This window comes from Anser brachyrhynchus, assembly GCF_964034855.1.
Source record: "Anser brachyrhynchus genome assembly, chromosome: 9".
Taxonomy (NCBI): Eukaryota; Metazoa; Chordata; class Aves; order Anseriformes; family Anatidae; genus Anser; species Anser brachyrhynchus.
Window position 1 is genome coordinate 23,480,789 of NC_137703.1, and position 15,023 is coordinate 23,495,811.

Below are 15,023 nucleotides of genomic sequence, written 5' to 3' on the forward strand. Positions count from 1 at the left end.
TGAGATATAAATGCATATATATATGTAAGTGTATGTATACACATATATCCATATAATGCATAATTTTATGTATTATATATTAATTATATATTATATATTCTTAGTATTCTTACAATTATTCATTTCTAAACCAGAAAACATCTATAATATGATTAATGCAATGTATTAAAAGTATTTATTCTGACTTATCAGGACAAAGTACTCCAAGACAGTAGTAATTATTTTGTCATCAGAACCAATAGTCAGTAAAGTTAATAGTTAGTAAAGCAGGATGAGGAAGTCAGGTTGCAGATGAGCAAAAATATTTCAGAAATGGAGAAAAGTTCCCCAGGAAGTAAGATTGGTCCTACTTCTAGAGAAGCATTAACAAAAACCAGTATGAGCCATATTTTTTTCAATGAGATTAATAGAAGGAGGCAGAACAGATGTTTCTTCTGACTGTTAAAATAATTGGAAGACATTGAGTTAAACTGAAAGTCAACATTTTTCATTTTCCATTTATTTGAAAGTGGAGCTTTAAAGGATAGAATTTATCGCATAGAATATTCTGAAGACTGTAGGCTCACTAGGGCTAGCAATAGGACTAAATGGATAATTAAGATGTCAGTTGTGTTAAACAGGACTTACACCTTAGAGTAGTTTAGTTTTAGAACAGGTGTGTATTCGCGTGTTTCAAAACATATACCAAATGATGATGCAGCAGGGAAGAATTGTACTTCTTTGTTATCCTGAGACATGAAGAGGAAATCAAGAGACAGGGCTGCTCCTCCATTATTCAGTTCATTGAACTTAGCATTGTGGTTTACTCATCATCTTGCCAGGACATTTATTCCTGTTGTGGTTTGTTTCTTTTGTTTTTTTTAATATGCAGGGTGCCCAGGGTGTTCAAGGATATCCTGGGGAAAACGGACCACAGGGCCCTCCAGGAACTTCAGTGAGTATGAATTTATGTCTCACTTGTTACTTTAACCTTTTGATTTTCAAAGTAACCAAAAGAATTACCTGACTGTCCCAGACTTCCTTGATGTTTAGAAACATGGATATGTGAAATCCATACCTTTCTACACCCATCTGTTTTTTTTTTCTTTTGATTATTTATTATGCACGATCATTTCCATGTTTTCAGAAGTGTTCTTGTCTACATAGGGCTAAATTTTCATTTTCAAATAATTACCCATAAATTCACATTAAATACTAATGTAAATAACTATAACATAGGTATATGTTTGCAGCCAGACCATATAGACATTCTGCTATCACATCCACTGACAATAAATTGCAGTTGTAATGGTGGAAGAAGAAATTTTAAAAAGTAATATAACTCAGGTGAAAACTGGGTACCAAAACTCCTATATTGGTGATGAAGATTGTAATTTTTTACAGTATTTTTTTTTTATTATTTTATTTTTTTGTAGGGAATGCCAGGGAGACCAGGACCTCCTGGACCTAAGGTAGTCTCAGATTGATAATAAAAATGAAAGCTTTCTACTAGCTCATTTTATGGATGCTATTTAAAATAAAAATAACATTTTTTCTTTTCTTTTCTTTTTTCAGGGTCTTATGGGAATAAAAGTAATAGGAACCAAAGGAAGAAAGGTGCATGTATAAAATGCTTAAAACATTTTTTATTTCTGATATACTATGGTGAAACACTTGGAGAAGTACTGTGAAATAAAGATTTTCAATATATATATGGAAGTATTTTACTGGAAGATCGGAACATGGCAGTTAATGTCTGAAGACAAACTGTGTTCACATAAGAGCTGAAGATAAAAACTTCCTAACAGAAGGGTAGAAACAGTTAATACTTACTAATACATAGCATTACATTCATTTATATATAATTTTCACAGTATTCCTAAATAGTTATCCAAGCATGTAAACAGTGGTAAATATATAGCATCATGACTTACCGTATAGACTCATGACTTATTGTGGCCAATATCTCTTTGGTGTCAGCCCTCAAGATGCTAGAAAACCTCCCAGATTTTGAGGAAAAATTGAGTGGTTTGTCTTTCATGGTTTTACTTTGTATCTATATAATTTACATTCATAGAAATGGCTATGAATAAATACATTGTCTCCCAGGACCTCAAGGTGCTGTTGGAAGGCTGTTGTAGACAGTCTGAGTGTCCTTATAGCACCCGTTTAAGAACTTGGAGCATCTCACAGTTCAGCTAATTGACCTGCACAGATTCAGTTGTGGACTGAAACATCACTATCTGACAGTGGGATTGATTTTAATTGATTACTACCAGAAACATGCTAGAAGTTTCCTGGCAAAATCTCTAAAAACATAACTTATTATTCATTAGCATTAGCTCAAGTGAGCATGTAACATCTTGCTTCTTTACAAAAAAGTGATGCATTCTTTGCTGTTATGCTGCTAGTGCATGCAGAGACATTCCCTTGGCTTAAAATCACTTAAAATTATGGCTAATGTTTTGTTGAGCTCTACAGGAAAGATCATATTTAGGACTTTCCCTGTTCTAAAAGATCCTTAGTGAAAAAGTGCACTGTAATACCATTTTAGGTTAAGAGTGCATGAAAGCTAATTTTACCTGACAGCAACATGTGACAATCATCTACTTATAGTATACAGACTGCAATTCTGAGGATGTCACTGAAGGTGATTCATATATTTTTATCTGACTTAATCAAATTGGGAGAAAACTGATAATTGTTTTAACTGTCAGAGAAATTTTAATTAATTTAGAAACAAAATTGTATTAAAAACACTCTTTAAGCTAATTTTAGATACTTTAAAAGAAGTCAGTATATGCATTTTTAGATTTCTTACCTAGGAGAAGGCTTGAAAAGTTTTTACAATGTCAAAAGCATAGCAGTAGTAATTTGAAATAAAGACAAAAAACACACAGCTTGTAATTGCTTCATTTTTATCTTTCTTTAAGGGTGACACTGGATTAACTGGACCCCCTGGACCACCAGGAACAGTTATTGTGACATTAAGTGGACCAGACAACATGACGGTAATAAAATGGTCAAAGATGACATTTAGATAAGCCATCGTACTGTTTTTTTTACTTTGTGCAGGACATTTTCATCTTCATTGTTCTGATTACATTTCCTTTCATCCATCCTAACTTTTTTCAGATTTATTTAGGTAGATGTAAATCTCTTCTTAGAGCATGTGTATTCGGCTCAGCTGAGGCCTGTATATTCATACACACATCTGAACGGTTCCAGTGGAATGTTAAATGCTCATTAGTAACCCATCTGCTGTGGATCTCTGAGTACATGAAAAGTAAATCACTTATAGCTTCACCAAATCAACACAAGTTTTTTGACTGGCCATCAAAGCCACAGCTGTGATGACCTCTGGGCCTTGTCACTGAAAATATCAGGACTCCGAGCTACTGAGTTTCACAAAAGCTTACAAGTTGTTCATACACATTTCAAAGTTTTTCTCATATTTTTACTGGAATGTGAGTAATCGTAGGAAGTGTTGAAAAAACAATGAGTATTTGAGAAAGGAAATACTCTGAATCAACTTTCATTTTAAATAATGTTTTGTGTGTTAAGAGTCTTGCATTTTGGCCTTTTATAGTACTTAGACAGCAGTTCTTGATACTTGGTTTTATATGTTCACATGTTAACTGAAACAACTCTTCAACCTGGTTTTGAATGTTTTCCTTATTTAAGCTACATCTAATCCATGGAGTTTTCAAAACTTCTCTGTTATGGGCTAAGATAAAAAGTGATTTTTGTCATCAAAATTATATCGGGGAGGAACTTTGCTGATGCAAAGTTTCTGTTTCTTTTAGTCATTTAAGTAGAACTATACATGCTTAAGTAAGCTTGTTAGTAAGGCTTGGCTTTCCTATTTGTAACACACAAATGTTTTCGTAAGCACAGAAACATCCCAGAGACCATGCTAGATTTTGACTTTCTGTGTAATAGGACTTGAAAGGAGAGAAAGGGGAAAAAGGATCAAGAGGACTTCCAGGACCAGTGGGGTTTACAGTAAGTGACCAGAATAAATCCCTTAAACCCAGACATTCAGGCAGCATCACCTAGTAAATAGAGTCCCATATTTATGCTATTTATTCTGACCTTTAAATATAAATACCTATTGATGACATTATATTTGTACTTTTTTTAAAGATTAAAAAAATGATAAAAAAAATATATTTAATTTGGAAAATGTGACCACAATTATGTATATTTTGATGGTGTTTTTGTTACAGGGGCCAGTTGGTGATTCTCAAAGTGAAAAGGGTGACCGAGGAGAACCCGGAGCACAGGTATGTGGAAAAAGCACTTATATGTATGTTAGAGAATTAAATAGGAAGGTACCACTTGGTATTGAAATGACTTTCAAATTTTCACATAAAAACTTCTCAACAAAAGTTTCCTGCTCATAGTAACTAAACCTGTATGAATTTCTAACAGTGTACCAATTTATAATCAAAAATTTATAGCCTTCTATAAAATTGATAACCCTAGAATACTCAAATAATAATGTTTTGTGGTATTTTTCTAAACAAAACATTCTAATTCCTCAATTTCAAATAAATTTTCAAAGCGATATTAAGAAATATCTCTTATCTGAAGTGTCTAATATAAACACATTTTTAAACTTTTCCATACTTATTGTGGCTATAATAAATTTTCTTATGCAAGAAAGGGTAACAATGGAAGACTTGTACTATCTATAGATTGCGCTTTCTTCACTTGTGTGGTACTTTAACAATGATGATGCTGTAGACCAGCCCAACGTTTATTTTTATTATTCCTATGCATTATGAAAAATTGAAGCAGTAACTCAGACAAAAATTTAAAGTACCAAAGGTTCTTGCTATCCAGGATGTATTGTCATTTTTCTATCTTCTGTATTCTGTATTATGGTAACAGTATGCAAAACTTTACTAGAACTCTTCTTAATTGACCTTTCACGTCCTCTTTTTTGGAGAAAGAAGTAGAGCACTCTTGCTTTTCTGCCTATTGACCTTAAAAAATGCTAAGAAAATACAAACTGTGTTAAGACATTGACTGACCAGCTATTCTAAAAAGAAAACAAAATTATTACTACAATATACCAAATAACTGTGAATTTCATGTTCTAGAAAAAAGGATCATTTTGTGCAAATAAGTTTGAGTCACTAGTGATATCACTGCTACTTCCAGCTCCCCCTCTTCTCTTCCAGAGTATCACCTTTGGTTAAGTTCTGCCATCTCCTCAGTATTACTGGTTTTTCTGATGCTTACATCATAATTCATGGTCTTATTATTATTTTTTTAATTATTTTAATTTTCCTGGACTTATTCTGTGCAAAAAAAATCTCTGAAATGTACTTCCCTTCCTGTTGTTCTGAACTCATAATCTTTGACTCCCCTTTATCTTGTCACTACCTTCCTGCTATTTTAACAAACCAGCTTTTCCTGACTTCTGCCTTCAGGGTGGCAAATTAAGGTATCCATAATTATTTTGTCACTTCTGTTTTGCTCTCCATTTTTCCCCCTCCTCTGCCTTCCCTTGTCACTTATTTTTTTTTAACAAAAATATTTTCTTTTTTTTTTGTTTTTTAAGTTGTTTAACTTCATGCATAGTTGCCACACTAGAAGCCAGGATGCCAGCAGAAAGCTGCCACAATGTGCTGTACACTGTGGAAAACAGCAGATACGTCTGGCATGCTGCCTTCTCCTGTTCTCACTTTTCCATTTGCTGCCCTACTTCCTTTACCTTTGAAGTGCAGTCCCTATTCTTCTTCATTAAATAGTTTCTATTCAAGCCATCTCTTAAGCCCAAGTCCTGTAAGTCTTTCATATCTTTTTCCCTTTGGTATCTTTCCATGCTCATCGCTAGAAGGACTATTAGCCGCTGTATTGTTTGGTCATAGCTTGTCTTGCTCCTGCAGGGACCTTGTTTTGCACCAGTCTCTGTGTACTTCCCTGGCACTTTGTGCTGTTGAAGTGTCTGCCTCAGCTAATTCTCCACAGGAGAAGGAATGTCCAGGGAATATCTTTCCCTGTTTTTCTAAACATTAATTCTGATTAGAAATAATGAACATTTAGTAAATAGCCTAAAAGCTTTTCCAAATTAGTAAGAACCTAAAGTACAGTTACAAGCACAGCATTTAGTTGTATGCTCTTAGAATGCAATGACACTTCTTTAGTTCTTTTTATTTTTATTATTATTTTCCTCTGTAGGGTAAACCTGGAAAAGAAGGTGCCCCAGGTCCACCTGGCTTACCGGTAATGAAGGAAGCCTTCAAAAGTTCTTTTAAGTAACAGTCATCTTTTTTTGGTGGTCATATGTTTCTGTCACAGCTTCTTCACATTGTGGAATGTGTCTGGGAACGTTGATTTGCATACGTGGTGAAACATTACTTTTCACTAAACTGGCCTAAGGACATACCGTGTACCTATAGATGTGTGCAGGAGAGAGAGGTTTGCTACATAGATCTTGTTGCTTCTGTGTAAAACAAAAAGACCTGTTGTTTGCTTCTGACTATCAAATGAGTTTGAGATGGAGGTCAAATGAACACTTAATTATGCAAAATTACCGATTTTCATTCTGGTTAGTCACACTGAAATATTTGCAAAAGAGCTATATCTTCACTTCAGAAATCAAGAAGCAAAATGAATAATTTAAATCACTAGAATCAAAGACATCCTTTAAAAGGAGAAGCTACAGTCAATGTCACAACTATCTTGGCCTAAAATGAGATGACTGATAGATATTAAAATAATCATTTTGGAGGAAGTACCAAAATATAGTTCGTAAAATATATCATTTCATACCCAAAATGATCTCATTTGTAGACTGGTTCAAAAGCTCAAGTTGTTGAATTGTCCTTGGAATGCTTATTCAATTGGTTAAATATCAGTTCTTCTCTATTTAATTCACTTCCACTTTAATGATATAATTAGGGTCACAGTGACCTTACAAAAATCTTAGCAGAATTCTTATTGTTGGTATAACCCATTTCATAAATATCTAACTAAAACGCCACCCTCATTGTGTCAAAACAACCTTAGCACCCAGTCTAAACACATTCCAGTCTGTCAAAAAAAACATGGAATGACAGTTTGCAAGACTCTACTGCCTTATTACTCAGCTAACAGAAAAAAAACCTTCTGTCATGACAAAGACATGTCATTGTTCTGTTCCCATTTCTGCCTTTTACCAACTAGGGGTGCATTCAGCTCCATAAACCTCTGCAGAATCCTTTTTTTTTTTTTTAACATATGTACGCTTGCAGATAGTGCAGACCACTGTTAAGGCTATTTTCCCTCCTGGTCTTGCTGACACCCTTCAGTAGACACTAGCTGGACAAGGTCTGCAAGATGGAGTTGATGAATATGAGACTATCACATTGTGTTCAGTTTCTGCCCTTTCAGGAACAGCAGTTTACAGAGGGAGGACAAACCAGAGCCGCTTAAACTTGTGTTATCTGGAGTGGCTTCATCTTGGGATTGGTAGAATGTGCCATTATAAAGGCAGGTTTGGATATGAGACCTGTGGTATTGCCTGCAGACATGGAACTTTGCCCCATACTGAGTCTCTCCCTGGAATTTCTTCCTCTGAGCAAGTCATATTTGCGTTGCCATTGCCCTGAAAGATCAAAGCTTTCAATTTTAAATTTGATTGATGACAGTGCTAAAAGATTTTTTCTCATAAAATTGTATACTGTCATCTGCAGGGACAAAAGGGTGAACAGGGCAAACCAGGAGTGGCTGGCAGACAAGGAGCTAAGGTATTGTCTAATGCTTTTGTTGTTTTTGAGGATGAGGATAAGGTATGTTTGGGGGTTATTATATATTCTTTTTTATCATTGTCAGTACAAGATGTTTGTACGTAGACAATATGTGTACAAGATGACAAGTAATGATATTGTGGAATGGGGAATTGGTCAGCTGAAATAGATGATGTGCATGAACTGGTGTCCATCTTTGCCTGCTGGTGTACTCCTGTAGTTTTTGGAGCATGTGGCTGAGCAGTTGTGGCAGGAACAGAGGACAGGGTGCTGAAGGACTGGTCAGGAGTAGAAGTCCTTTAATGTTGTAAGCTATGTACTGAAATGACAGTGGATACCAAATGTCATGTCATGTATTCTTTTTAATAAATGAATTTAACCCATTTCTGTCCTCTAATTAAGGGGATAAAAGGCAACACTGGTCCACCTGGAGCTTGTGGTCGAGTAAGTGTAAATTATCTTCATCATGTCATTTGTGTAAACCATTAAAATAAGTCAAACTGACTGTATGTAGCAATAATGGATGCCATGATGCTCTAATTGGGGTATGTCATTCTCAAAGTACTGTTATTGCTGGACATCTCTAAGGCATGGCATCTCCCTTCATGTAGAACTGGATGAAAGATCAACACCTGGTTAGATTTCACTCATTTCCAGCAGTTTTGGCAGGAGACTGGACTATCACAGAACGGTTACAAACATTGCTGGAGCTGATTTTTTTAAAACCAAACTAATCAGTTCCAGAACAGGTGTTTTTAATTTGAAAATCCCAAGGTTCTTTATTAAAAAAAATAAAAAATAAAAAAACATCAAACTAACAGATACTATGAGTACAATTTCTTTGTCTAGTTATGCTGTCTCTCCAATGTCCTTCTTAAAGGACCTGTGTGCATCTAATGGAAACTTTCTGCTCAAGTTGTCCAAAAAGAAATAACTTTAAATAAACTAATGAATTGTGATATTGACAGAGTACTAAAAACCACTGCTTTTCAAAAAATCAATAGAACAAGAATAGAAATTGTATATTTTAAGCAGTTTTTTATGCCTTTTAAAATTGGTGTTTTAGTAGTCCATTTAAATTTTAGTGTGATGTTTATGTGTCAAGGCACAACTCTTACCATAATCTTATTTTCAGGTAAAGGTGCCCATTCAGAATAATGCAGAAAAGAGTAAAAATTCGTAGTTAGAAAAAAGTAGAGCTATAGTTAATAGCATTTTGATTCTGCCTGTCATTTATATAAATTTCGAAATGTCATCATATTAAACTATAATAAATTGAGAATATTAATTTCATAGGAATTAATTTTATATGCATTTGTGATTTAACTAGTTGATTTTTGTCTGTTTTCATGTATGATTACTTAAAAGAGTAGTTTCTGTATAGCTGAATCTGATTTGAAGCAGTAGAATAGACTTTATAATTCCTAGAGGTTTCTGTCAAGAATATTTTCTATCTTATGCTACTGTAATATTCCTGATTGGGTCTCTGAATCCCAATCTGCCTGTATAATTGCATCCACAGGCAGAGGAATTCTTTGGGAAGTAAGGAACTGGGCTGAAAATCCCAGCCCCCTTTATTTGTACAGGTCTTTTGGCATTATCTGTGTGTAACAATTGTAATTTAATTTCTGACTCCTTGTGAGTAATTAGCATGTGGTTAGGAAGCTCTCATGGTGTCACAGCTTTGGAAGGATGAATAAGGTCATAACATTGTACTAACCAAATGGTCAGTATGAGGCACTGTGCTTTTCTCACAATCTTTCTATTAAGACAGAGTATTATGATAATGTAGTTGGTGATAAGGGAGATGAAGGACCCCCTGGACCTCCAGGACCAAAAGGTCAACGTGGTATGCCTGGTGAGTAGCATATCAAGACTACAATCTTTTAGCATGATGTTGTGGTGTAACCCCACAGGCAGCTAAGCACCCCACAGCTGTTCACTCACTCCCTTGCCAAGTGGGATGGGGGAGAAAATAAAATTAAAAAAAAAAATTTTAAAGGTAAAACTTGTGGATTGAGATAAATACAGTTTAATAGGACAGAAAGGAAGGGAAAAGAATAATGATAATAATAATGATATATACAAAAAAAGTGGTGCCCAATGCAATTGCTCACCACCCGCCAACCAGTGCCCAGCCAGTCCCTGAGCAGTGGCCCCTCTCCCAGCCAACCACCCCAGCTCTTATTGCTGCCATGGAATATCCCTTTTGGGTCAGCTCTCCCTGTTGTGTCCCCTCCCAGCTTCTTGTGCACCCCCAGCCTGCTCACTGGCAGGGTGATGTGAGAAGCTGAAAAGTCCTTGGCTCTGTGTGAGTACTGCTCTGCAACAACTAAAACGTTAGTGTGTTGTCAGTATTACATTTCTCCTAAATTCAAAGCACAGCACATACCAGCCTCTATGAAGAAAATTAACTCTATCACAGAAGAAGCCAGGACACGGGGGCTGTTTATTCAAAGGGCTTGTTCCAGGCTAGGTTTCTGAGCACACAGCAACCTGCTTCTGCCTTTCCAAGAGTATTTCCAAATTACTCCCATCAAATTTGTCCTGAGATATGTAGTAAGATTTCTCTAAAATGATGAAGCTGGCATACTTCTTTGTGCACATAATTGAGTTGAGCACCTAAGCTCACTCACATCCTATATAATGACCTCAGTGGATTCCTGCATCAGCGTTACTTATGTATGCCATAGACAAAACGCCAGAGCTTTAAGTCTCCTGTTAAAGGTCATACTATTTTTGTAGCTTTCAGAGTTTCTTATGCCATTTTTATTGCCTATCATCCCCAAATAATATTTTTTGTTGTTTAGTTTGGCCATGCTGTAAAATTAAAATGTCTTGATTTATTATTTGAGCTGTATCACAATGTAATAATAACTTGTGGGCTGAACTCTAAGGCAGCATGTTGTGAGCTGTACCTCATACTCACCCAGCAAATGCTTGCCTACTGTATTTTGGTGTTCTGTTTTTATGAATATTTATGTGGCAAGTGATCACATTGCATCCCGTGAATACCCTTTGTTTTAATAAATCTACTTACGTGCTTCCAAGGGATGACAAGAGGAGAGTTGAGCCTTGCAAAGATAATGCATTTTTAAGAAGTGGTATCTCTATTACAGCAAGTAATAGTGGCAAAAAAGAAGGAAGTTTGCAGGCCTGTAAGCCCCTCTCAAGTAATTGGTGCATCCCCACCTGAGGATAAATGTGGTGGGTCCTCTTCCTACCTCTTGTAAACACCCATATCTTGCCAGATTTCAGTGAGAATTGGCAGTGTGCAACAGTTGCGTAAATGGTATACGACTACTGAGGTAAAACCAAATTCTTAAAAGATAAAATAAGCATAGAATGCAGAAGCGCAAAGATTGCAGTCAGTGTTACTGAGTAGTGACTTTGCTGAGGATACAATGGTTTAACTCCAGTTCTAAACATGTTGCTTTTGCAGGGCCACAGGGTCCTCCTGGAGGTGCTGGTAGACCAGGTATGTGTAATGCACCAGTACCACAAAAATTGTTCTTCCTGCCAGTTATACCAAATCACTGTTGTGAAATCTTAATTTTGGATGTCTGTGAACATATCTCTACATAGCAATAAAATAAAAATAAAAAATGTCAGCCACAAGTTTTGATGAGCCAAGCATGTAAAGAGAGATTAAAGAACATTTTAAAATATCTTTACATTCTCACTGTGATTATTTAATATATCACAATGTAAAAAAGATTCATGGTATGAACTTTGAAAGTCTGTGTTTGTCTCTCACTCATCCTGCTGAGTACTTGCTTACTTTGCTTTGAAGTTCCTTTTTTTTTATTTTAACTTCATTTTTGTATTTTCTCCTCTTTGGTTAGGTGTGTCAAGACCTGGTTTGAGAGGTCCCCCAGGATTTCCTGGCCCAAAAGGAACAAAAGGAGAAAAAGGACAAACGGGCTTGTGCATTGTAGGCCCTCCAGGACTACCTGGGATTACTGGCAGACCTGGTTCTGTTGGATTACCAGGTCCTCCAGGAGAACCAGGTGACATTTCATTATTGTATATATAATACAGAAACAAATCCAGTTATCTCAATTGCTGATGTATGAGATTATATAAATATATAATTTATGGAGTATATCTTGAGTAAAGTGGTTGAATAGATTTTTTTTGTAAATTTCACTTTAGAATATTCACGAAAAAGTATGCGTAGCAATTGTCTATGCTCCATTTCTAATGAGATTCTGTGGGGAAGGTACAATGACTTTCCAGTATAAAGATTTCTCGCTTTTTTTTTTTAACTGTGACTAAAAATATACTACTTAAAAACAGGAAGGACTAATGAGGAAAAAAAATCTGTTCTTAAGATTAACCGTTCCAAAAATTGCAGTTCATCTGTAAAACTAAACTCAGAAAGGGTTAATCTAAAAGTTAGAGAAATCACTTGCATGCCTTCCTAGGTCTTAGTGGGCCTTAGAGCAGGCTTGAAGTACTGGCATCATGAAAACAAAGCAGTAGCAGCTTTGAACTAGCTGAGTAGTTCCAGTTCATACAACTTTTAGAAAGTGTATTAACCAGGAGTACCTCTTTAACTAGGAGTACAAACAGCATCATATTTCCTTTATATGTGGTATGGCCAAAGCAAGTTCTTTTCAGAAATAATACCGAGGTAATGCTTATCTTTCCTCTCTTAAAATAAAAAAATCTGTCCTCCAAATGATTGCCATAGGAAGAGCTCAATATGTCATCTGTTTTTTCCAGAGTAATAGTAAATACAGCTGAATAATTCTGATAAAGATACTTGAGCAGGATTAATAATTTACAAATAAAAGTTTTTCTTCCAAAGCTGGAAAAGAAAGAATTATGTTTCTGTTAGAGTGTAAATATTTCCCAAAGGAGGAACTGTGCTTTTTAAAGGCAGCCCCCTGGCTAGACAGCAGTCCAGCAGTCTGCTGAAATTTACTTTAGAATCACCATATTTTTCCTCAAGTAATTCCAGTTAAAGGAGTTTCGGTTTTGTCCAGGTAGTTCTCTTTCAAATGAATACTGTCTCCAGATCATCCTTGCACCTTTTTTCTGCCTTAGCAAATAGAGAATGTCTGAATAATCTGTAAATGTAATGGTGCCATGCTCATTTCATTTCCAGGTAGAGTAATATTTAGAACAGGCCCACCAGGACGTCCTGGAGAGCCAGGGTGTGCAGGACCTCCAGGACCTCCAGGAGATGTTGGCATGAAAGGTCAGTTACTGTGTTTATAGACTGTTTGAAGGATTGACATAGTGTTCACTCAACAGGGGATAACAAGATATCAAAAATGTCAGGGAATCCTACAGTTTTGGAGCAAGCCCTTCCATGTTCAAGAGAGTGTGTATAAATTAGGAGAAATTAAAACAGTGGAAAAAAATCATGTTCATTCTCAGTACAGGGTTTTGTACATTTCGCTTTCATGTACCACATTTTTTGTGTGGGAGTGTTTTCTCTGAATGAGGTCAGGAACGTATCGTTATTGACAGTTACTGGCCTTTTCACCTGAAAACCAAGATGCAGAGCTGAAAAATTACTTTTTCCATTTCTACTTCCTTTCTGAAAGCTACCTCTTAGAAGTTGACGGTACAATCCATTTATCTTCATAGATCCTCATGAAATTTTGAAATTAATTGACCTCTGAAGCTATTTGATGAGTTCAGAGATTTTTAAAAAATTCATTAGGGATAGCAAGATGTCCTCCCCTTAAAGTAAACAGTGGCTAAGAACAGTGCCTGTGCCAGTGCCAAGCACCAGTTGTAAAGCACTGCAGCCAGGGTGTAGATCTTCTCTGGACAGTGCTTATTACAGGTTGGTGGGGTTTTTGTATTCCCGTGTTGTTATGTCAGCACTAACGATTGTTCTTTGAGAGAAGGTTCATTCTGTAAATATCACCGCAGGAGCTGCTAATTTTTTTTGGCTAAATGCCACCTGCCAGTCTTTAAAGTCACTCAGGCTGTTATGAAGCCATGTTAGTTCAAAGCCTGTGTGCCTTTCTTCTTTTGAGACAATTTGGCCTATCGATAGAGTGACTGTATCCAAATAGCTTACTGAAACCAGACTTGAAAAAAAACAAAAACAAAAACAAAACCACAAGAGATTTAAACTGGGTGTCCCTATGTTTTGAATTAAATGTAATCAGTTCTGATTCACTGTGACCACAGGTGATCTTGTATTGTGTTGGAGGTGATCTTCCATCAAAATTCAGGTCACATGCCTACTGCTCTTTGACCAAGAGGTGTTGACCACCCTCTATAAAAAAAATAAATTGACACATTAGTTCAGCTTGGGACTTACTTTGTGTGGAAAAACTAATGAATTATATTCCTTCTAGGTGATGAAGCTTACATGTGTACTGATTGTAGCTATGTTCCGGGAACACCTGGTCTTCCTGGTTCGCCTGGGCCACGTGGCCAGGATGGCATCCCTGGTAAATTATCTCAGTATTTCTAACAGGATGGTAGCAAATGCCACTGCTTTTGCTTTTAGCATGAGAATCAGGACAGGTATGAGCATGTCTGCATCATGCAATATTCCAGATCCCAGAAATAGCCCTGAGATTGTGATGAGTGTGATAGCATAATGCAGCTCCATCTGCTGATGTGAGCACAAGCCCTAAAAGAGTTGAAGGCTAAATGCTAATGGGCTTAGGTGCAGCCTGAAGCCAGGTCAGTCTATGCTCATGCAGTGAGTGTGAATGGGAGTAACATACAGTGCTGCATGTGATTGTCAGAGCTTGTCAAAATCCATTTCCTTATTTTCTATTTTATTTACAAAATATGTTTGTTCTTTTGCAGGTAGGGAAGGAACACAAGGTCCCAAAGGAGCTCCAGGTTCTCCAGGAGCACCAGGTTTTCCAGGAGCTCAAGTAAGACTTGCATTTTTCAAATTATTTTTCAGATCCCACAAGAATTTCATAGAAATGTCATGCCAACGTTAAACGAAGTGTCATACTAGGTGATATCAACAGTTCTCTGTTGCAGCCTCACCTTGAATATTGTGTACAGTTCTGGGCTCCACAATGTAGAAAGGATATTAAGAAACTTGAAAGCTTCCAGAGGAAGACAACAAAGTTGGTATAAAAAAGGCTGGAGGGCATGTCCTATGAGGAGAGGCTGAGGACACTTGGTTTGTCTAGTTTGGATGAAAGAAGGCTAAGAAGCAAACTCATTGCTCTCTACAACTTCTTGAGTAGGGGAAATGGAGAGAGAGGTGCTGATCTCTTCACCCCGGTAACCAGTGATAGGATGCGAGGGAATGAGGGAACAGCACAGAGCTGTGCCAGGGAAGGGGTTCTGCCTGAATGTTAG

At 36.5% G+C, this 15,023-nt stretch overlaps 1 protein-coding gene across 3 annotated transcripts in view; it reads left to right on the plus strand.

Moving 5' to 3' along the window:
* The window catches only part of COL4A3 (collagen type IV alpha 3 chain), a 63,481-nt gene that overhangs the window by 21,336 nt on the left and 27,122 nt on the right, over positions 1 to 15,023 (plus strand). For all 3 annotated transcript variants that reach the window (XR_013954728.1, XM_080603969.1, XM_080603970.1), the window contains 15 exons: positions 872 to 934; positions 1,416 to 1,451; positions 1,555 to 1,596; positions 2,913 to 2,990; positions 3,922 to 3,984; positions 4,209 to 4,265; positions 6,172 to 6,216; positions 7,668 to 7,721; positions 8,124 to 8,165; positions 9,492 to 9,579; positions 11,164 to 11,199; positions 11,567 to 11,731; positions 12,835 to 12,927; positions 14,048 to 14,143; positions 14,511 to 14,581. Coding sequence is in view for 2 of the 3 variants with exons in the window: in XM_080603969.1 (XP_080460095.1) it covers positions 872 to 934; positions 1,416 to 1,451; positions 1,555 to 1,596; positions 2,913 to 2,990; positions 3,922 to 3,984; positions 4,209 to 4,265; positions 6,172 to 6,216; positions 7,668 to 7,721; positions 8,124 to 8,165; positions 9,492 to 9,579; positions 11,164 to 11,199; positions 11,567 to 11,731; positions 12,835 to 12,927; positions 14,048 to 14,143; positions 14,511 to 14,581 (1,029 nt within the window). In the remaining variant the exon portion in view is untranslated. The remainder of the gene's footprint in view (positions 1 to 871; positions 935 to 1,415; positions 1,452 to 1,554; positions 1,597 to 2,912; positions 2,991 to 3,921; positions 3,985 to 4,208; positions 4,266 to 6,171; positions 6,217 to 7,667; positions 7,722 to 8,123; positions 8,166 to 9,491; positions 9,580 to 11,163; positions 11,200 to 11,566; positions 11,732 to 12,834; positions 12,928 to 14,047; positions 14,144 to 14,510; positions 14,582 to 15,023) is intronic.